This window comes from Drosophila serrata, unplaced genomic scaffold, assembly GCF_035046125.1.
Source record: "Drosophila serrata isolate PLE 108 unplaced genomic scaffold, ASM3504612v1 contig_272, whole genome shotgun sequence".
Classification (NCBI taxonomy): Eukaryota; Metazoa; Arthropoda; class Insecta; order Diptera; family Drosophilidae; genus Drosophila; species Drosophila serrata.
In genome coordinates, this window is record NW_028257170.1 from 7,851,381 (window position 1) to 7,873,402 (window position 22,022).

The 22,022-nt window shown below is 47.7% G+C and overlaps 7 protein-coding genes across 7 annotated transcripts; 4 read left to right on the forward strand and 3 right to left on the reverse strand.

Moving 5' to 3' along the window:
• Positions 1-443: 443 nt before the first annotated feature.
• On the forward strand, positions 444-2,791 carry LOC110190651 (uncharacterized). The gene is made up of 3 exons (XM_020961251.2): positions 444-983; positions 1,518-1,807; positions 1,864-2,791. The coding sequence occupies exons 1-3, from the start codon at positions 710-712 to the stop codon at positions 2,662-2,664; spliced, it is 1,365 nt and encodes a 454-aa protein (XP_020816910.2). The 5' UTR covers positions 444-709; the 3' UTR covers positions 2,665-2,791.
• On the reverse strand, positions 2,745-5,220 carry Srp68 (signal recognition particle 68). The gene is made up of 4 exons (XM_020961248.2): positions 4,945-5,220; positions 4,490-4,839; positions 3,751-4,416; positions 2,745-3,696 (listed from the first exon to the last, which is right to left on the reverse strand). Exons 1-4 carry the CDS (start codon positions 5,039-5,041, stop codon positions 2,989-2,991), a joined length of 1,821 nt encoding a protein of 606 aa, XP_020816907.1. The 5' UTR covers positions 5,042-5,220; the 3' UTR covers positions 2,745-2,988.
• Positions 5,221-5,312: 92 nt separating this feature from the next.
• pix (ATP-binding cassette sub-family E member 1 pix) lies at positions 5,313-8,075 on the forward strand. Its single transcript, XM_020961307.2, has 5 exons — positions 5,313-5,443; positions 5,778-5,991; positions 6,059-6,669; positions 6,727-7,443; positions 7,509-8,075. Exons 2-5 carry the CDS (start codon positions 5,779-5,781, stop codon positions 7,801-7,803), a joined length of 1,836 nt encoding a protein of 611 aa, XP_020816966.1. The 5' UTR covers positions 5,313-5,443; position 5,778; the 3' UTR covers positions 7,804-8,075.
• Positions 8,076-8,265: 190 nt separating this feature from the next.
• On the reverse strand, positions 8,266-12,079 carry LOC110190697 (myotubularin-related protein 9). Its single transcript, XM_020961309.2, has 7 exons — positions 11,410-12,079; positions 11,053-11,303; positions 10,592-10,976; positions 10,045-10,520; positions 9,568-9,980; positions 9,405-9,502; positions 8,266-9,350 (listed from the first exon to the last, which is right to left on the reverse strand). The coding sequence occupies exons 1-7, from the start codon at positions 11,578-11,580 to the stop codon at positions 9,270-9,272; spliced, it is 1,875 nt and encodes a 624-aa protein (XP_020816968.2). The 5' UTR covers positions 11,581-12,079; the 3' UTR covers positions 8,266-9,269.
• Positions 12,080-12,455: 376 nt separating this feature from the next.
• Positions 12,456-14,113, forward strand: LOC110190577 (spermine oxidase). Its single transcript, XM_020961165.2, has one exon. The coding sequence runs from the start codon at positions 12,555-12,557 to the stop codon at positions 13,983-13,985; it is 1,431 nt and encodes a 476-aa protein (XP_020816824.2). The 5' UTR covers positions 12,456-12,554; the 3' UTR covers positions 13,986-14,113.
• A 163-nt stretch (positions 14,114-14,276) lies between these two features.
• On the forward strand, positions 14,277-17,730 carry ValRS-m (Valyl-tRNA synthetase, mitochondrial). The gene is made up of 5 exons (XM_020961012.2): positions 14,277-14,452; positions 14,521-16,274; positions 16,331-16,780; positions 16,844-17,473; positions 17,551-17,730. The coding sequence occupies exons 1-5, from the start codon at positions 14,359-14,361 to the stop codon at positions 17,599-17,601; spliced, it is 2,979 nt and encodes a 992-aa protein (XP_020816671.2). The 5' UTR covers positions 14,277-14,358; the 3' UTR covers positions 17,602-17,730.
• A 347-nt stretch (positions 17,731-18,077) lies between these two features.
• Positions 18,078-21,855, reverse strand: LOC110190671 (uncharacterized). Its single transcript, XM_086833412.1, has 4 exons — positions 21,057-21,855; positions 20,221-20,696; positions 19,052-19,210; positions 18,078-18,990 (listed from the first exon to the last, which is right to left on the reverse strand). Exons 2-4 carry the CDS (start codon positions 20,435-20,437, stop codon positions 18,116-18,118), a joined length of 1,251 nt encoding a protein of 416 aa, XP_086689538.1. The 5' UTR covers positions 20,438-20,696; positions 21,057-21,855; the 3' UTR covers positions 18,078-18,115.
• Positions 21,856-22,022: the final 167 nt, after the last annotated feature.

Consider the following 22,022-nt stretch of genomic DNA (forward strand, 5'->3'; position numbering starts at 1 on the left):
AGTCTACAGCTTCATTTAATGGCATTACTGTATGTTGTTATACAAACTGAGCCCCCTTTTTAATACGTATTTATTTGTTAGTTTTTTATTGCACATTGCCTCGACCCACACGCAGCGCCTGCCAAGGGCAGCCGATGCGATTTCAAGTGCAACGAATTTGTGGGCCCAATGCGAACGACTCTCGGCCGATGCGGCGTATGAGCAACATCCGCTTTGGAACATTAAGTATACGCACCGTACGGCGCCGAGTGAAAGTACTGCCGCTGCGACAGTAGCTGTAGCTGCGACCCTGAACCACCTCCTACCGGCTTTCAAAAAGTGCATTTTCCAATTTAGAACCGAGAGCGCCGAGAGCGCGGCGTTTTTCCATTTTTAATTCTCAGCAATTCCCACTGCAGTTTCTCACAGCTCTCTGTGAAATCGCTGTAGTGCAGTTTTGCGCCAGTCGACGTTTTGCTGTTCGACGGGGCGGGCTTGTTGTGTGGGTTTCTGTGCTGTGCTGAGGTGTTACCAATTTTTCTTGGGCCAGCGGAAATTTTATAATAATTGGACGAAAAAATTGACCTGGACCCGATTCGCAATTGTGTCAGTTCTAGAAAAAAAATGCTGCAGCGGCGGAAAGCCACTGTCAGCTCTCGATTTGGCAGCACCAGACATTGCTCAGTCCCAGCCATTCCCAGGCGGACGGCGGCTAAGTGAAGTGGAAACAATGGCAGCGGCCATGCAGATTGCAGGACCTTCGCGCAGCAATGGCGGTGGCCTGGCAATGACAATGACCGTGAATAGTGGCGTTGCTGTCAATCAATACGAGGAGAATGCCGAGCACTTGCGCCAGCTGTTCAGCCGGAGCAAGCTGGTATCCTTTAGCATTGCCCAAATCGCGTGCAGTGCCGGCAGCAGCAGCGGTGACAACTACATGTCCGTGGTAAAGCGGGTGACCATCACGGAGGATACGAGTTCGGAGGAGGGAATGAGGGAAATAGGTAAGAAATACCTCAGGGAAGGCTGTAAAGAATATTAATTATATTGGGTACATGATTGAAAAACAGTATAAGTAGGTGAATACTCAGTATTTAGACCAGTGATTGCATTTTTAGCTCATTTAAAGTTTCTCCAAAAGAGGGTAATAACCACCGCAGAACAGAAACTGAGGCGGAGCCTGAGGAAGGCATTTGTAGTTCAGATTTTTCCCCTTTGTTTGCACCGCTGAGCGGCAACGGCATCGAGTGGGTTGACCTTGTGCCACGCATTCTAAATGCAATGCGGCGTATACGTAATATAGATTTGCTAAAGGTCAGCACGCATACACATACACGCACACTTGGCAGGCCCAGAGAGCAACGCGAGAGAGAGACGACCTCTCCGCTCTCACGCAAACAAGGCCAACGCCATTTCATTCATAAATCTTTGGCAGCGGTGTAAACAAACGTCAGCTGTTCGTCGCTCACGCTCTCACTGTTTTTGTTTTGCTCTGCGTTTCCTTCTACCCTCGGCTCTCGCACCTCTCCACTCCCCAGTTACCGTTATCGTAAAGCGACAGATTGCGAGCCTCTCGCGCCGGCAGCTTTACCGTTGCGAGGAGGCCTTCAGCAACGAGATCAACGCCTATCGACACCTGGCGCCCCTCCTCGCCGCCTACAGCCGGCAGCAGCTGTTCCCGGTGTGCCACATCGCCGAGTGTAATGATCGTCGGAATCCGGATAGAGGCGAGCCCATAATTGTCCTGCAGGACCTCAAGGCCTTGGGATTTCGAATGAAGGATCGACTGGTGGGCTTGGAGCTGCGACACTGTCTCCTGGTGATGAAGGTTAGTAACCCATCTAAACGTATTTGATATCCTTTATCCTTATGGTATCCTTGCAGAAATTGGCCCAACTGCACGCCGCCTCCCTCGCCGCCCAGGAACTGGAGTCCCTGCACTTTTCTGCCGAGGTCGAGCACCTCCAGGAGATCGTTTACTGCGAGGAGGCGGCCGAGTTCTATACCACCATATTGGATACTTCGGTGCAGCAGGCCCTGGAGAGTTTGGATGGATCCAATTCCGACGGTAGCCTGACCACGCCTATCCGCTTGCTCAACCAGCTGCGACCCAATTTGTTTGGAAAACTGCAGCGCGAGATTAATGCCACGGCAAGGACACCATTTAGTGTGGTCTGTCATGGGGACTTGTGGGTGAACAACATCATGTTCCGCTCGGAACCGGAAGAAGTGATCTTTTTTGACCTGCAAGCGATGCGTAGGACCTCTCCCGTGTTCGATATACTTCACTTCATATACACCAGCACGCGCAGGGAACTCAGGGATGTTCACACAGACACGCTGTTGGCCGCTTACTCCGAGGCCTTGGGTCTGGAGCTAATGCACCAACTGGAGGGCAGTCCGGCTGCCGAGCGGCTGCAGGAGCTTAGCGAAGTGTTCTCTCTGCAGCGCCTCAGTGCAGAGTATGTGCGTCAGGTGCATTATGGTCTGGCTATCGGCATGTGGATCCTACCGGCTGTCACCTTTGATCCAAACAATCTGCCCAATTTGGACGTGATGAGCGAGCTCAATCTCACCGGTAAGGAGGAAATCAAATGCACCCAGACCCTCACATCCGAGTACCATCTGCGCGTCCGGGAGCTGGTGATGGAATTCTACGATCTGGGCTATCTCCACATGGATTAGTGAACCTTTAAAGAGTATTCATAGTCATGTAGTATTAGGATTTAACTCTCTCTCGATAAATATAGATTATATAAACTCAATTGAGGAACTTTAGCACTTCGTTGAAGGTTCCTTTATTACCGAATAATTGTTCATTTTTTTTTAACTTACAAAAGGGTTCGTAGAAAAAACAAATCTGGCGGGGTTACGAGCCAAAAACAATGAACTTATAAAGAACAACGGACATACCGCGCCATGGACATGGATCTGAAGGCTTTATAAGTGTAACATGGATGCATGGAATTCCAGAAAAGTGATGGTCGTGGTCCGTGGTGGGTTGTCGTCTCACTTGTTGCCGCCACCGCCGCCCCAACCGAGGAATCCCTTGACAAAGCCAGTAACACCACCGGCTTTCTTGCCAGGCGACTCCAGCTTGTCCTCCAACGAAGGCAGCTCCACGTAGTTCATTGCCAGGTCGAAGAAGAGAGGCTTGCAGGGTATGGGCTCCATTTCAGGGGTGAGCTTGAACACGTTGGGTGCTTTGGTGTGCAACGACTGGTCCTCCTTGTAAAGCGACAAGCGTTCGTACAGCGGTTTCGTTGTCTTCTGAGACTTGGTGGTGGTTCCGGCCTCCTCGCTGTTGTCATCCTCCAGCACACTGTAGGCGTGGGCGGAGAACTTGCAGCCCTCGATGGTGGACACGACCGTCTTGAGCTCCGCTTGCAGCTGGAACTCCGCGCTGGCCTTGCCCTTGAGTGCTTCGGTGGCGTAGTTAGAGGCGCGCTCATATAGGGCCACCGCCTCCTTCCACTTTTTCATGTCGATCAATGTGAGGGCAATGTAGTAGCAGCGGAAAGCCTTGAATGTAATGGCAAGATTCTCGACCTCGCTCTGGTACTGAGCATCGTCCTCCATGCCGTTGATCTGCTGCATTTCCGTTACGTTCTGCAGTATGATCTCGTACAGACGAGCCAGATCCTGGGACCGCACGCGCTTGCCGTCGCTCACGTTTTGCTGAGACTGCTGGTTGGGGTCATCAAAGTTGAGCTTGGCCTGGAATGATAATACATAAGCAATGGTTGGCGAAAGTGTTTCTTAGAGAATTACCTGCTCCACGAGGCACAGATTGCGCTGCAGCGTGCGGCTGTGCCGGATGTAGCTCAAATAGGCCAAAAGATATTGCACTCCGGACACAGTTTGGCCTGTGGTCAGCGAACGCAGCTTAGGATCCTGCTTAATCTCGTCCCGCACCGCTTGAATGGCGTCCTTGCAGTCCATCAAAATGCGTTCGATCAACTCGATCTTGGAATCCGGCTTGGTGGCCTTTGCCAGCGACTTGTCCAGTTCCTGGGCGCTGAGCAGGAACAGACGCACCTTCTCCGGACGCACGGTAACCTTGCGACCGCGCCAGTCGATCGTCTGCAGGCCCTCACTGCTCTCCGTCTTCGTCTGGCTGACCAGCACATCCAGATTCTCGAGCACTCCCTGGGCACGAAGCTCTAGGATCTCGTCGATCTTGCCGCCGCTGCTGGCTCCGCCGCTGATGTTGTAAGCGCAGTAGCGTAAATTGGGCGTGAACTCGTTCACCTTAGCACGATACAGCTCCTGCTCGTCATCGGGCAGGGCCTTGGCCAGGTTCTCGTACACAACCTGGGCGCGCTTCAGGTGCTCGCCGGCAGTTTTCCACAATTGCAGTTCAAAGTGCAGGCTGCCATGCATCCAGGCTACGTAGGCCTCGCACTCCAGCTTCGTGCGGGCATCGAAGGCCTCCGTCTGCGGGATAAATCAATTAAATCAAATCAATTAAGCTTTATAGAAACTCCCCCAATCGAAACTAGTCACTTACATTGCACAGCTCCTGGAGCTGAAGGGCGTAGAAACAGGCCCGTCGCAGCTTGCTGATCAGATGGAAGCGCTTTCGCGGCTCCGTGTTGGACTCCTGCTTCAGCTGCATGGCATACGCCCAGGCCCGCTCGGCGCTGATCAGTGGGATGTGGAAGAAACGCTCGTCGGCCTTCTTGCCTGTCAACTGGGCAATAGTCACGTCACGTCGCTTGAAGTGTCGCTTGTCTCCCTGCGGGTACTTTAGCGCCTTCCTCAGACGACGGATGCGGCGGGTGCAGTAGCCACGGTAGCGCTGGAAGTCGCCGTGACGCAGGCCATGCTGCTGCTGGGCATCCTTGATCATGTGCAGGACTGCAGCGAGAGTGAAAGTTCACATAAATTAGCATACATACTTTTAGGTTAAAGGGAGCGTCCCATTGGACTAGTGGGTTTAGTTGGAGCCCAAGTCGAACTCACTCTCGACCGTAAAGATCTTGGTCTGCTCTGGCACCACCGGCACAGTTTCCGCCTTCTCCGGTTCCCCAGTATTTATTGTATCATCTTGTACGACCATATTTAAGCCTGTGCAGTCCAACAAAAAATCAACGACGTGTAAAAATTAGGGATGTGCTCCCAGTTTGGATTGTCAAAAACATAACGATACCGATATTATCAGCACTGACTTTGGCAATATATATCGGCAAGAACTTTTTTATTTTAAATGAAAACTGTATTTAAGGACTTTCTAAATTATAAAAATTAATTTCCTAAATGTAATATCCTTGTTGACACCATTTTTAGATTAAAATAAATAAAGAAAACTTATTAATTATAGCTATCGATAACTCAGTTTACACATCTCCATCTAGAGTAGTGTTGAGTAACTCTTCAAAACTCCCCCCTTTTGAAACTTGTTGGCTGACACGCAAGAGCGTGCGTTCTGTCTGTTTTACAACAATTTCGGCCTAGTTCGCAGGTAAAATACAAAGATACAAAGATACTGTCAACGAGGACACTCGAGCCAACGCCTACTGCCTGTCAGACGAAGAAAATTGAGCGTGGAAAGCCATTGTTTTGGCCACGCTTTGAGGTTATACTTTCACTAGCAGGCGAACGCAGCCCCCGCACCAGCTCCCCCGCCTCCCCTGGAGCGATGCACCAGATTTGTTTTGACGGCCGGGGCTGTGGATTTTGCAACGTTGACAGTGGACTGATTGTCATACAGATCAGTGATTGGGGACGACTACACATCGCAGCCAAACAGCTGGCTAATTGTTCCTTTTCCGCTTGTTAATTTCTCTTTCATACAGCATGTCGCGCAGGAAAGAGAACGAGGAGACGGACAAGCAGACGCGTATTGCCATCGTCAGCGATGACAAGTGCAAACCCAAGCGGTGTCGGCAGGAGTGCAAGAAGACCTGCCCAGTGGTGCGCATGGGTAAGCTCTGCATCGAGGTGACGCCCACCTCCAAGATTGCTTCGCTGTCCGAAGAGCTGTGCATCGGCTGCGGCATCTGTGTCAAGGTGGGTCATTAGTTACTTTGCTGCCTCTGGTGTAATCTAATTGTTCTTTTCCTTATTTTCCCTCCAGAAATGTCCCTTCGAAGCCATCACAATCATCAACTTGCCCAGCAACCTGGATAAGCACACAACGCATCGTTACAGCAAGAACTCCTTTAAGCTGCATCGGTTGCCCATTCCGCGACCCGGAGAGGTGCTTGGCTTGGTGGGACAGAACGGTATTGGCAAGTCTACAGCCTTGAAGATTCTGGCAGGCAAGCAGAAGCCCAATCTGGGGAAATATGCCAACCCGCCCGACTGGACGGAGATTCTTAGCTACTTCCGCGGCTCTGAGCTGCAGAACTACTTCACCAAGATCCTGGAGGACAACCTGAAGGCACTGGTCAAACCGCAGTATGTAGATCAGATCCCCAAGGCGGTCCGCGGCGCTGTCGGTGAGTTGCTGGACAAGAAAGACGAGCGTGACTTGCAGACAAAGATCTGCGATATGCTGGACCTCTCGCACATTCGGGATCGAGAGATCTCCCAGCTGTCTGGTGGAGAGCTTCAGCGCTTCGCCATCGCCATGGTGTGCATTCAGAATGCGGATATCTTTATGTTCGACGAGCCGTCTTCGTATCTGGATGTGAAGCAGCGTCTCAACGCTGCCTTGACTATTCGCTCACTCCTGCATCCCACAAAGTAAGTGTAATCCTGCCCATAATTTCGTCTGTTTAATGCTCAATTTAATTCTTTAAGGTTCATCATCGTTGTGGAGCATGATTTGTCCGTGCTGGATTACTTGTCCGACTTTATTTGCTGCTTGTACGGAGTGCCCGGCTGCTACGGCGTTGTCACTATGCCCTTCTCCGTCCGCGAAGGCATCAACATTTTCCTTGACGGCTTCGTGCCCACCGAGAACATGCGCTTCCGCACTGAGTCACTTACGTTTAAGGTCTCCGAGTCAGCCACAGAGGAGGAGATCAAGCGCATGAATCACTATGTGTATCCATCAATGGTCAAGACCCTGGGCAAGTTCGAGCTGACGGTGGAGCAGGGTCATTTCAGTGACTCTGAGATCCTGGTGTTGCTGGGCGAGAACGGTACTGGCAAGACGACGTTCATCCGGATGTTGGCTGGCAACCTGCAGCCCGACGGCAAGGTGGATCTGCCCATGCTTAACATCTCGTACAAGCCGCAGAAGATTTCTCCGAAATTCCAGAACCATGTGCGTCACCTGTTGCACGATAAGATCCGAGACGCGTACGTGCATCCGCAATTCATTGCCGATGTTATGAAGCCCATGAAGATTGAGGAAATCATGGACCAGGAGGTGCAAAACCTCTCCGGTGGTGAGTTGCAGCGTGTGGCGTTAGTTCTGTGTTTGGGCAAACCTGCGGATGTCTACCTCATCGACGAACCCTCGGCTTACTTGGACTCTGAGCAGCGTCTGGTGGCTGCCAAGGTTATCAAGCGGTAAGTCCACAAATGATTGTTTTTGAATTAAAGCCAAACTCAATGGGAATTCCGTCCGCGTTTAGGTATATTCTGCACGCCAAGAAGACAGGATTTGTTGTGGAGCACGATTTCATCATGGCCACCTACCTCGCCGACCGTGTCATTGTTATTGAAGGTCAGCCCTCTGTAAAAACGACGGCCTACTCGCCTCAGTCGTTGCTGAATGGCATGAACCGATTCCTCGAACTGCTTGGCATCACTTTCCGACGCGATCCCAACAACTTCAGGCCCCGAATTAACAAGAACAACTCGGTCAAGGATACGGAACAGAAGCGATCCGGCCAGTTCTTCTTCCTAGAGGACGAGGCATCGAACTAAGACAGCAGCTACAGGATTCAACAGCTTTTTCCCATTGTTCTCTCTGACCTTCAGTTCATTCTTTTAATTCAACAAACACAAATATTTGCTTTCAACTAACTTTTTTGTTATTGTTTTCGATAATTTGGGGATTATTTGTAATCGAATTAAAGTGAGTTTTATATACGTTTATATACAGCGAAAATAAATAGTGAGCCCAAAAACAGCAGGAAACATAGGTGTTGTCATAAATATGAGTCTAGCGAAAAATAAACAAATTTTCTTTATACAAACCAGAAGTGTCTACTTTAAGCAATTTATGGTGGCTTAACATATGCATCCTGTATCGATGTAACCGATAAAGCCAATATTCTTTTGGTCTATGCCAAATATCCTTCAATTATCATATACAAATGTTATCAGACTTTTCCTCTCGGCTTGCATACTTAGTAGAGCCCCTCATGACATTAAAAATCACAAGTCTGCAAATTAACACGTATTTATTGCACTTAAGCGATAATTACACAAAATACGCACAATAGAAATATGTAAATATCTGAATATAAATTACATACAAATTTCTGTCATTTCAAACATACGATCACAATCCGAAATAAACACACATACAATATAGTGGGATAACAGCTACAAAACATGTATAGAGGTGTGTTTAATGTACAATATATGTATATGTTTATGGATATTTAATGTGTTTTAACGCATGCACAGCATAATTGTTAATGTAAAACGCTTTTGAAGCTTCCGATTTATGCGATTTAATCAAAAATGTACATACAAAAAGGCAAATCTTTTGAATTTATACAATATTAAATTTGATCAATCTGAGAGGCTTAACTGACATGGGTAAGTACTATTTATAGATAATTCTTGAAGACTTATGCGCTAAAAATTCCATAAATGTAAATGCGTCAAAAATTGACCCAAAATATTTGATAGTTTATGCCATGTTGCAGTTGCAGTTTCAGTTTAATAAATCTGAGATTAGAGAGCAATTTACAAGTAGTACAAGAGTTTCTTTTCGTTTCACTTCATCGTTATCCTGTAGAACTATATAGTTTTCGGTAAAAATGGACATACATATGTCTAAAATTGAGTCAGTTATGCTCGATGTGAATCCAAAATCAGATCCTGTGTTGAGTTTATCTTATAATTCTGTTTCAATAATTCTTGTTATTTTTCTTTAGAACAAAATTTCAAGAGAGTTTGGAGCCATGACGAAAATTCGAGTGCAAAATATCGTTTGGCATTACTGTTATTATAAGGTTTTTGCCTCGATCAATTCTTCAGCATATGTTGAGTTAAACTTTCTTGTAAATGGAACTTTTGGTGACTTAACATTAGTGTTGCTATCTATTTGCTTAAATAATTATCGAAATCTTGCAACAGAACGTATCAAAAATAATTGTATATTATGCAGGAGAGAGATAAAAGAGATAGAGAACTGCTGTTGAGGTAGGCATTCTTTCCTATGCATCGTCTGCACTGCCACTCATCATTTCCGACACTTCCTGGCCAAGCTCCAGGGCTTGTTTACGCAGTTTGATGGCCTGAAACGGGTAAGATTCTAGAGACATTCGTTTTATACGATCTATTTTACTCACATGAGTTCTGAGTTCCTTTTCGCGTGTCACCAGTTCCTGAATTTGCGACATGACTGTAGCGCAGCTTCGCTGATCTATCACCCAACGCAAATAGAGATCTGGGAGTGATTCAAGGCTTTGGTTAGTAATCATTAATCACAGCAAGAATACAATCATAACTCACCGCTCCATAGCTCCAAGCTAATGGGCGCCACTGATGGCCATATCACACTGGCATTGGGCTCGTAGAGGGGATTCAGTAAGGTTTGGAGGACGTCCGGTCGGTTCAGGTATGACCACAAGCTCGTCGTTCGCGTGTGAACATTAAGCTCCCGTCGCTCCCGTTCCGAGTCGCACAGAAACGTTCCGTACTGCGAAAAGTGGCTGTGCTCAAAGAGCAGGATCAGCAGTTGCGTACTGAATTCGAAACTGCAGGGAAACTGGGTGTACAGCTGGTAGAGGCAGTCCAAAAAGAGCACAAAGGTGGCACCAGAGGTTTTCTGGCGCGTTTGATTCGGAGTATAGCAGGAGTAGCGATGACGGGAGGCGAACGGATGTCCCGCCTGGATCCATTCCCGCTCTATCAGCGCCTGAAGGCTGAAAAGGTAATATAGAAATATAGCAAACTCTTCTGCAGAGGATGTAGTTAGGGCAAACTCACCCCCTTACAGTACGGCAGTCGGGATTGAGGATGATCTGCACCAGCGAGGTGACAATCAGCGTCGAGTCCAAGCCTTTGGCACCGTGCACCAGCACAGGACTGCCTTCTTGATCCAGACACTGGGCCACCACACACGAGGCGTTGAGTGAATTAAGCACCAGACTTAACCAGCCACTGCCCTCCAAACGCGACAGCCACTTATCCGTGCTGCAGCTCAGATCATTGCAGGCCTCTATTAGCCGAGCAAAGCTGTCCAAAATGGAAGCCGGCGAGCTGACGTTGCCGATTGAGCGATTTACCTTTTTCCATTGCGAATAGTGGAGGTCCGTCTCCGTGTTAGACTTGCCCTTGCCCCAGGTGTCCACGATGAAGCCCTTTCGGCTGCGCCCCAGGACCAGATTTAGGATAGCCTCGTCAGCTCGGCAGCGCTTGATTCCTTGAATCGACAGCGGCTGGGAGCTGCGCATCAGAGTGGCCTGTTCAAAAATGGTGAATCATTCATTGCATTAATCTAATCAAATATGCGGGCGTGGCTGCATTAACTTACTCCATTCTCATGCCTGTAGCTGAGCACGGGGAATCGTCCGCCGTCCCGGAATGAGGCGGAGAGCACTATCTGCTCGTCCGTAATTGCTTTAGGTACAATTAGCGTGGCGCCATATGTGGCACAGACGCTGAAGTCTCTGTTGACGTTACTGATTCGCCACTCGCAGGCGTTGGCCCCGCTGCCGCCACCACCCAGTCCACCTTGGAGGGCGTCCATCGCATAGCCGTTCTGCAGGGGATGGGTAATGCCGCCACCACTAGCACTGCCCAGCGTCATAGATGGTGACGATGTTGACGGCATGCAAATTGTTATGTTGGCCACATTCGGCGAAGAAACACCGCCCATGCCCACACCGCTGATGAGCTTGGCGAACTCCAGCTCGGGCCTGTGAGTGAGTGAAGAAGGAGGAGAAGGAAGATAATTGAATTGTGTCCCATTTGCTGGCCCTGCCTACGCCTCACCTAAACATCGTGTAACCGTCTTCAAGGATGGAGTACATGGGCCTATAGAAGAACGGATACAGCAGTTCGGTGTTTTGTATCGCACTGAGAGCCTCCAGCGAAGTGGCCACATTGAAGAACTCCTTGGCACTCTTGATCTCAAGCGAAATGATGCGCAAATCCTTGCATTTCAGCGTGATGATGCCGCCAACCACAATGTTCTGTGTCAGGCTGGGCTTCTTCTCCACACAGTCGATGTTCTTGTGGAGCAGCTAGAAGGGAAAGGATGGCAGGGCAAGGAAATTCAATTAGTCGCTGACAACTTTACGCTCCATTGGGGCCGAAGCACATTGGTATTGCCATCTCCCTAGCACTCACCCACAGTTCCTGGCTGTTCTCCTGACGTGCGCTCAGCAGCAGATGATGTCCGGTGATGCATAACGTTCCAACCGTTGGTGCACCCGCACCCGTACCTGTCCCCGCTTGCCCAGGATCGTGCAGCAAGACGCCATCCAGCTTGGGGGTCTTTATGAGGTCGGCGAATTCCATGGCGAACCCCCAGCCCGGAGTCGGAACAACGACAACAACCACAACCCTGGCAGCCGCTGCGGGGTGTCCAATTTGATTTCGCTCACACTAATTAACTTTTAGCATCGTGCTTTGCCTGGCCACCAGCCAAACCCCGGCTCCTGCTCCTGTTTTTGCCACTTGATTGCTTCTGTTGTCGCCGCTTCCTGCCCTCCTGCTTCTCTCCCGGTGTTCTCCCGCCTTCCTCTCACGTTTTTGAACCAGCCGCTACTGGTTGATGCACGAGCGTAAGCTGATGTTTGGGCGGATTTTCCGGCACCACTGATCGGTGGAAATCACGTAAATTCTTTCCGGGCAATTGATAAATACGCTTCACGCCCCCGCTTACTGCCCAGATTGCATTTCTTTCTTTTCTGTTTCCGTCCCGTCCGACTGTTTTTGAAGAGCTTTTGCGTTGGTGTGACCGTCGCGACTTATCGCGAAAAGCCAGACTCTGCATAATGTTACCCAGGAGGAACCGTTATTTTCAAACGGATTACGTTAGTTTGAATAACAAAATTAAAGTCATTAAATTAAATAAATATTTGTTATTAATGTTATTGTTCTTATATTAAAATTAGTTAAATCGGTTTAATTTTTTGTAAATATTTGTCAACCATGTCTGCTAAATCCATCTACAGTACACTTAAAGAGATAACTCCAAGTTCTTGTTGTAAAGAATATACATATGTAGATACGTATTCGTCGCAAGTGCTATAGATTTTTTGTTTCTATTAAATATAAGGCACATCTAAGCTCTTAAATGACCCAGATTTATCATAGTTACATTTTTGTGGTGCGTGCAACAGGTCGTGGTGACTTGAAACCGCCACTGAAGCCGTGGAAATGCACTTGCCAACAATGCTACATGTTAAGCCACATCTCGAAATCCCGATCAGTAGCTCGTTGATTGTTTTGTTTAACAGACGACACTGGAAGCCAACCAACCGATCGGGATGAAAAAGTGTCGGGCCTCCTCCAGGATACTGCTGATTGGAGCTGGTGTCTCCGGTATAGCAGCAGCCACCCGGCTCCTCCAAAGCAAATTCGGCAACGTGCAGATCCTTGAGGCGGAGAAACGAATCGGAGGGCGGATAAACACCATTCCTTTTGGGGATAATGTCATCGACATGGGTGCCCAGTGGTGTCACGGAGAGCAGCGAAACTGCGTCTACGAGATGGTAAAGGATCTCGATCTTCTGGACTTTACAGGGGACTTTTTCAGCGGTGTGCGAATGGTGCGGTCCAACAAGGAAGTGATTCCCCTCGAACTTGGCCAACAGCTGTATGGAATCGCAGATATGAGTGTGCCAAAAGGTAGCAATGCAGAAGCGGAATCTGTGGGCAGCCACCTGGCTGAACATTACTGGCAGGAGATCGAGTCGCAGTTGCCTCAAGTAGATCGTGCATTAGCCACCGAAGCGTTAGAATGCTTTTCGAGACATGAGAGCTCCATTTTGGCTTCGGATAACCTGTTCGAGGTGTCCGGTCGCTTACATTTGGAGTACGAGAAGTGCAGTGGGGATCAATTACTTAACTGGCGCGACAAGGGCTATGCGAGATTCCTACGGCTTCTGATGAAAGTCTGCGAGGATGAGCCCGAGGAGCTGGGGGCACTTGAGGGCTGTGTCCTGCTTGGGAAGAAGGTTGTCAAGATTGAATTTATCGATCCCGACAAAGTGAGAGTGGTTTGCGAGGATGGAGACGCTTTTGACGTGGATCATGTCATCTGCACTGTGTCTTTGGGTGTCCTGCAGGAGCAGCATGAACGGATGTTTAGCCCGCCCTTGCCGGCCGAGAAGGTGAATGCCATCCGAAGTCTTCAGCTGGGAACCGTGGACAAGATGTTCCTGGAGTATGAGAAGCAGCCATTTCCGGATGATTTTGTCGGTTTCTTTTGCTTGTGGCGGGAGGAGGATCTAAAGCAGCTTCGCTGCTCGGACTTTGCTTGGCTGGAGGGCATATCCGGCATCCACAAGATCAAGCATCAACCGCGCTTGCTGTTGGTCTGGATTGGCGGTCAGCATGGTCGCCGCGTTGAGTTACTCTCAGATAAAAGGGTGCTCGAGGGCTTGCAGTGGCTCTTCTGCACGTTCCTGAGCTTCGATGTTCCGCCGCCCCAGAACTTCTTCCGTAGCAAATGGTTCGCGAATCCGAACTTTCGCGGCAGCTACAGCTATCGCACCACGCGAGCTGACGAACTGGACACTGGACCCTCGGATCTGGCGTCCCCGGTTATGGGAGGAGACGGCTATCCCAGACTACTTTTTGCCGGTGAAGCTACCAGCCAGAGCCACTTCTCCACAGTTCACGGCGCCACGGAGGCGGGCTTCCGAGAGGCAGATCGATTGATTAAATACTACGAATCATGCAAGACGAATCGATAAAGTGCGATGCATTCTAAAATTTTTTTGTATCAATGGAAAATTTGATTTAAAATTTATCGTTATTATAATTATCACATTATACGTATTCATACTTCAAAATTAAAATAAATGTACTATTTCTTGAAAAACTTTCTAATTATTGGATGTTATAAACACAAAATTGTTTATACCCTTTTTAAAACCTTTTTCTGACGAAAACTCTGTTGATACAACAGACAAGATTTACTTTCAAAGCTCCATCGAAGCTTGAATTAAAATTGGCGCCCCGTCTATCGATATCGCTATCGAAACCATTCAATGTATCGGTGCTATCGTAAGTAGTCGGGTCCAGCTGTTATTTTGACATAACAAATAACAATTTTAGATAATAAAAATGCAAATAATTCGAAATTTCAGCCGAAAACTTCTTAAACACCAATACCTCTGCCCGCCAAAGGTGTCCTGCCTGTACTTCAGCACAGCTAAAGGTGAGTTTCAGCCGTTTTCATTCAAAAATCCAGCGCCGTCTGAGACATTCTTGCTTGTTCACCGTCAGATGCATCTAAGGAACTGCCCCTGGCCCCTGGATACCAGCCCAAACCGGTGGAGGAAGCCTATTGGGAGCGAGAAAAACGCCAGATTAACCTGCCCAAACCGAAGAGCGGCTGCAAGCGTGGACCCTACCGTATGCTGCTTCCGCCGCCAAATGTCACCGGCAATCTGCATTTGGGGCACGCTCTAATGGCCACCGTGCAGGATGTAATTGCCCGCGAGCGTCGTCAGATGGGATACGAGGTGGACTGGGTGCCGGGCACAGATCATGCAGGTATTGCCACTCAAGTGGTGGTGGAGCGTACTATTGCCGCTGCACAAGGAAAAACACGTCAGGAGCTCGGTCGACAGGCCTTCCTTGACGAGGTGTGGCGCTGGAAAGCGGATAAGGGGGCCGCAATCGTGCAGGATCTGCAAAAACTTGGCTGCAGACTCAACTGGGAGCGCGAGTACTTTACCATGGATGAAAAGCAGGCGCATGCCGTAAACGTGGCCTTCGAGCGACTGTTCGACGAGGGCCTCATTGTTCGCCGCAATTCCCTTGTCAACTGGTCACCGTCCCTGCGCTCTGCGATCTCCGACATCGAGGTTGATCTGGTGGACATCAAGGCACCGATGGAGATCGCTGTTCCGGGCCACGAGCGGAATGTGCTCTTCGGCCGGATCTACGACTTCGCCTATCGCATCGTCGATGGCGAAACATTGCCGGATGGCAGTGTTGAGGAGATCTTGGTTTCAACAACTAGACCGGAGACCATTTTAGGCGACGTAGCCGTCGCCGTGCATCCGCTGGATCCGCGCTACAGCAAATACCGGAACAGAGAGGAGGTTAGGCTGCAGCATCCCTTTCGCAACGACACCATACCACTGATCTTTGACATCGCCGTGGACCAGGAGTTCGGCACCGGAGCCGTGAAGATCACGCCCGCCCACGACAAGTTCGACTTTGAAGTGGGTACTCGTCACAAGCTGGCCCCGAGTCAGGTTTTCACCGAAACTGGTCACGTGATGGATACACATCCGGAGTTCGAGGGTAAGTCACGGTTCGAGGCGCGCGAATTGATCGTCAATAAGTTGGAGGAGATGGATCTATTGCGGGAGGTGCGCGCCCATAGCATGCAATTGCCCATGTGCTCGCGCTCCAAGGACATCATCGAGTACATGATACAGCCGCAGTGGTTCCTCAAGTGCAAGGATCTGGCCAAAAATGCCCTCTCCGAGCTCCACAGCGGCCGGCTTCAGATCCAGCCGCCGAGCTTTGAAACGGAATGGGAACGCTGGCTGCAGGATAGTCGCGACTGGTGCATATCCAGGCAGCTGTGGTGGGGCCACCAAGTGCCCGCCTACCAGGTGACGGACTCTGCCAAGGGCACCAGTCACTGGGTGGCCGCTCTCAGCGAGGAGGCCGCCCGCCGGAAGGCCAAGCAATTGGTGGGCAGCGATGAATTTACACTGAAACGTGATCCCGACGTACTGGATACATGGTTTTCTTCCTCGTTGCTGCCGTTCTCCGTGGCCGGCTGGCCGGATGAGAGTTACAAAGAGCGGTATCCCCTGGACTTGATGCAAACTGGTCACGACATCCTCTTCTTCTGGGTGGCTCGGATGATGATGATGGGCCTGAAGCTGACGGGCGAGGCGCCCTTCCAGAGGATCCTGCTTAATGGCATAGTATGCGATGCTCAGGGCAGGAAGATGTCTAAGAGTCTGGGTAATATTGTGGCCCCACAGCAGGTGGTCCAGGGCGCCAGCTTGGAGGTACGATCCTACTTTATATTTTTTTGTAAAACTTTATTATCATGTTATTCCTGCAGAGCTTAAAGGCAGGTCTGGAGCAGTCCTGCGAGGCGGGAATCATCAAGCCCGAAGAGCTCAGAACCTCCAAGGCTGGCCTGACCAAGATGTTCCCCAAGGGCATTCAGGAATGCGGCACAGATGCCCTGCGCTTCACTCTTATGAGTCACAATATTAAGAGTCACTTTATCAGCTTCGATGTGAACACCTGTCACACCAACAAGCTATTCCTGAATAAGATCTGGCAGGCAATGCGGTTCACCATGGGCTCCGCCAAGGGACTGGGCGTTGCTTTGCAGGATTTTGAGTCGCTCAATGGCGTTAATCTGGGCTTGTGGGATCGCTGGATCCTTGGCCGACTGGCAGAAACCTTGTCTATTGTCTGCGAAAGCTTCATTACCAACAATTTCCATGTGGCCACAGCCGCTTTGAAGACATTTTTCTATCAAAATCTCTGTGATACTTACTTGGTGAGTGTGTGTTTGCTTAAGTCAATAATTTTTTTCTCAAATACAAATGCCCTTCACTTGTAGGAGACCACCAAGACTGCAATAAGCAACCGCGAGGAAAGCGCCTACATCCATGTGGGCACTCTGACCGCTTGCCTCAGCTGGGGTCTGCAGGCCATGTCCCCGTTCACCCCATTCGTAGCCAGCGAGTTGCTGCAGCATGTGCCGATGAATGTCGAGCTCAATCTGTCTAAATTCCGAGACCAGAAGCTGGAGGATGAAGTCAACGAGATGGTCAACATCTGCCAAAGTGTGCGGCAGGTGAAGAGTCGCAACGAGATCAGCAAGCGCCACCATCCGCATCTCACTTTGTTTGCCCAGAACGCCAAGTCCCAGGACATCCTGCGTCGTCACTTGCCACAAATCAAGGTGCTTACGCGCTGTGAGGTCGTGGATCTTGAGCTAATGGACGAGAACGCGAACATCCCAGAGAAGCAGAACTTTTTCTCGACTGCGGGTGCTCTTTGTTCCTTTGGCATAACGATCAGCGAAGAAGTGGGTCTTACTTCCGAAAAGCGCGACGAGATGCATCAGGCGAATGTGAAGAAGCTTCGAAGGCTGGTCACCGAGCTGCAAAAGTATCGCTTGCGTCTGGACAATGAAGCCTTCCAGCTGATGGCCAACAAGGACACCAAATTGCATTTTGAAAATAAGGTTAGTCGGATAACGTTTTCTTTTATTTCTTTTAATGATTTCATGATTTCTTAAAAATGACTTGGGCTTTGTTGTAGGTCAAGGAGCTACAGGCGGAGATTGACAGCCTAATTCGACTGGCGGCGTAATCGTGATTATCTACTTCTGTTGTTGTATTGCCGTATCGACTTAGTCGCGTGTGTGTGTTTGTTTTAGAATTAATAAATAATTAAAAACCAAAACAAAAAATCTAATAAAGACTGAGAATAATTAAGAAAGACTTTATAATTAATCGTTGACTATGGGATATTAAATCTTTAATAAGAGTGAGAAACTAACAGCAAATCCCTTCGATTTCTTTTTATTTTGGGCTTCAGTAAATTGTTCGCAGTTGAATTTTAATTTTTACCTGTCATCTGTTAATTTCTATTTAAGCTTTTAAGTTATTTTTCACGATTCTCGCTATTTTGATTCCACAAAAGTGATTCCAATATCTCTTGAAAAACACTGTAGTTTCTAATTAGATCATTTTTGCTAATTACTTTCACAGACTTTAACATGGTTACTTCTGAAACTTTCCAGACAATTTATTTGTCCTTCCCAGCCACAAATATACAATTTCGTCTGCTATTTATAAATCAAGTCTTTTATTTTCCCCCAAAATTATAGAATTGGACACGCATTCTGTGAATACGACAGATAGAATCCTCTATTCGATATGTCCAGATCCTCATTGCCGTCCGTTACCGTATAGACCACAAAGGGCTTCGCCGCAGTGGTCGTGGACACCAGGCCCAGACCACAAAAGCGATCACTAGATAGCGAGACGCCGCCCTGCGTGGGCGCCGGTATAACAATGTAATCTGTGCTGCACTCCTGGCTCTGAACCGAGGACGTGGCAAGCAACGTTGGGTCCACAGCTCCGACGTCGTTTGTCAGCGTAAAGGAATACGTGTCCGAGCTGACCTGGCTGTAGGTAATGGAGCACATACCAGCTGCTTTACGTATGCAGATCCCATACTTTGTATTCGCCAGCTGTCTGGTGCCCTGGACTCCAATGGAATTCAGGGCGGACGAGGCTGCTGAAACGTAGTTGAAGCTGGCGAGGGTACCACTGCTGGGCATATAGTACTGCAGACATCCAGCAGGAGCCAAGGTGGCCGACGTGCAGCCCAGCATGCGGATCTGGAACTGCCAGTTGCGGTTGAAGGTGTAACCGGAGGAAGTGGCCACCGAGATGGTGATGGGACTGACGCCATTAAAGTCCACATAAACATGCTGGCCAGAGTTCTCGCCACAGATGCTGGGCACTTGTGAGGCTCCTCCAGTGATGGTCAATGCATCGGTGTTGCAGAATCCATCGCCCGAGGGTGGAGCCAGCGATAGGGAAAGGAAGTCCACGCGCAGCTGACAAATGCTTGAATCCGGTGGCGTGACTACAATGGAGCATCTTCCACCGCCAGCATATGGAGCTGGATAGTTGCTGTTGTAGAAGTAGGTGTTGTTGTAGGAGGTACTCGCTCCACATGTTCTTTGATCTGTAATTGAATAGGAAATGTCTGATTAAATGATTCTTATTAATCTCCAGAAATTACTCACAAATGCAGCAGATAGCCTGGGCAGTAATGGAGGAGCAACTGCCCGCCGCCACTCCGCTGTTGTCCGAGCATTCACCATTGATTACACAGGTGCCGAGAAGCAGGTTGTTGCCTGTGCAAATGTCATTGGAGAAACGGCCAATTGTGTAAAACGGAAACCCTAAAAAGATTATAGAAATAAAGTGTCATTCAAAGGGCACTGCACAGAAGACGGTTCTTGTGCTTTATTATGCTATATCACCATTAACTGCTTTATTAGAGGTTATTAAACCGTGGGAGATATATTGCACTCGAAAATATATATATACAGTCGATGTTCTGTAAGTTCTTTAGGTGAAACCTTAAATTCAAGCTGAGTTCCTTGAATACCTCCAAATTTTAAGACTGATAAAAATTTTAAAATCGAACAAGTTCCTTGTAATAGCTTGAGGGATTCTATCAATTTAGAGAACTAACTATAAGTCTCGATAAAAATTTAATTATTAATACAAAAATTATTTGAATGGCTAAATAATTAGTAAGAAATTTATTTTCAAAGCTAGATGGATTCTTCTTAAGGATTACTGTAAATATTAAAGAGAATGCACTTCCAATTACAGAAATAATGAATATAAACAGAGTACGGAAAAAAGGATTTAAAAGATTTTCCAAGTTTACTATATATAATTAAAGTATATCCTTACAAAAAGGAAAAAAGTATCCCCTTTATATAATAAAAATTTATTGTTATACCTTTGCATGGTTTGGGCTTAGTTAGAAGTTACGTTTCCGGTTCTATAAAACATATATTTTCTTGATCATTATTAACAGCCAAGTCTATCTGTCAAACTGCAAGGATATAAACTTCGGCTCCGGAGGATAGCATTCTTTTTTGTTTTTGATTAGTATTTTATATATTTATTTTAGTTTGCAAATGCCAAATCATTTTAGCGGGGTTCCCCTGCTCACAAATTGCAACGCGCAATTGGAAACCTTTGCCAGCAGACCCCAATAATGACGAGTTGTAGGGCATGGGGACGACTAAGACTAAAGAATCCACCTGCGGCACTTCATGCACAGTGGGTGATAATTGAGGCATGACCCACATACTACCACCACGATGGAGAAACAAACCACCGGCACTCATCCGGCATGATCTGGAAGCTGCGATCTCTTCCAGTTGAAACTTACAGCGAGGATGTCGAGAGCCGCTGCGGGCGAGGCCAGTGGAGGAGTTCTCTTCCACCTCTTCGAGGAGTGTATTATTCAAAGTCCGATTATAACTTCTATCCGGAGTTAAGATCAAGCTACTGGAGGCCCGTGCCGCGCTGTAGATGCCCACAATGTAGCTGCTGAAGAAGATGGCCACGAGGGCCAAAAGTCGCGAGGAACTGCTGCCGTCAGACATGATGATGAATGGATGGATCACTTTCGGTTTTCACTCAGCTTAAATGGAGGCTGGAACGAAGCTGGAACGGATTGGAATCCGATCGACAGACAGTGAAAGAGAGAGACGTCCACTTGCGCGTGTGACACAATGGTGACTGAGTCGATAGAGATCCGAGTTTTGGGGGCACAGTGTGCTCCATGCCTGTGGCCAACGCAGGTGCTAATTGAGAGAACCCGACGCGTCTTGCATTGTGGGCAGGAGCGGCCGAGGGAATTCTCTAAAATGCATATTTTAAACAATTTTTTTTTATTATTTTGACCCAAAAAATTCCTAAATAGTTAATCTACATTTCTTATATTCTTAAAAATGTAAATTAATATTTTTCATATAAGTTTTATGAATTTTAGTTTGAGCTAACCGATTTAGTAGATAATAATAACATGCTATTTTTATTAAAATTAATATTAAAATTAAAATATTTGCTTGCTAATTTAAATTAGTATAGGAAAAACCCCAGAATAGCTTTGGGGTAACACTAAAAAGGAAATCGAAGCTGCATGGCGAAGCCACTAAAAAGTTTTTATAATAATAAATTATTCGAATTATGCATATGAAGTGTAAAAATAAGTTTAGTTACTCTTTGTTCCTGATTCCGGTCCTGTCTGGAGATCGTGTGAGGCTTATTTCGTTTGGCCGGGAGAGAATGTGGAGCACTCACGCATAGGAAGTCATCGGTTGGCCGGCTTGTTTCACCGTATTGGCTTTATTTGTTACCAAAATTTACGCGTATCGCTTCTGGACGACAACAAACCGATTTTTTTTCTGGGCGAGGAAAGTGATAGAAATGCCTGGCACCCAATTTTGCGTGGTTAGAGCGCACGCGTGCAGCGTCGCATGATTCTGCCTTTACCGGGATTGCCGGAGATAAAAGAAAGTGTCGATCATGTTTACCCGGCGTTCTGTAAACTCGCTCGTCTATCGTCTTCTTTCCGCTCGAGCGGCTGCCATTTTGTGGCTATAAATAAAAACTTTAAAAGCGTTCGATTATCGGTTACAAATGATGTAACGGTACAATTCGGTTGAGTTGGCAACGCGACGGCAAAAACGGTTGCGGCGGCGCGTGTGTGTAAGGGCGCCCGTTGATCGCTGCATTTACCAGAACGCGCCTCGCACGTCGCCAATTAGCAGGATAACACTAATCACCGACAATACCGGTTACTAATTAATGTTTAATCTCAAAAAGAAGGTAAAAGTGGATTGACAGTTGGATTGTTTTCCAGGGCGAATCGTAGAAAGTAGCAAGTGTAGCGCAAGCCTTCGCATTGCCAACTGCCAATCTTTTAACATTGCGCTCCGCTGTCAAGGCTCTGTTAACTTGAAATTTTGAAATTCTGTTTGATAAATTGATACAATAAATAATGCTTAGCTGCCTAGAACTGTGAATATTTATAATTAAATATTAATTATATTTTGGTAACTAATAATACCAGTAATCTTATTTTAAAGCTTACATATTTCGTTTTGCGTAACTTTTGGAGCTCTTTTAAGCTAATTAATTCTTAATTCTTACTTAAATGTTGAATAAATATAAAACGCACTTTGA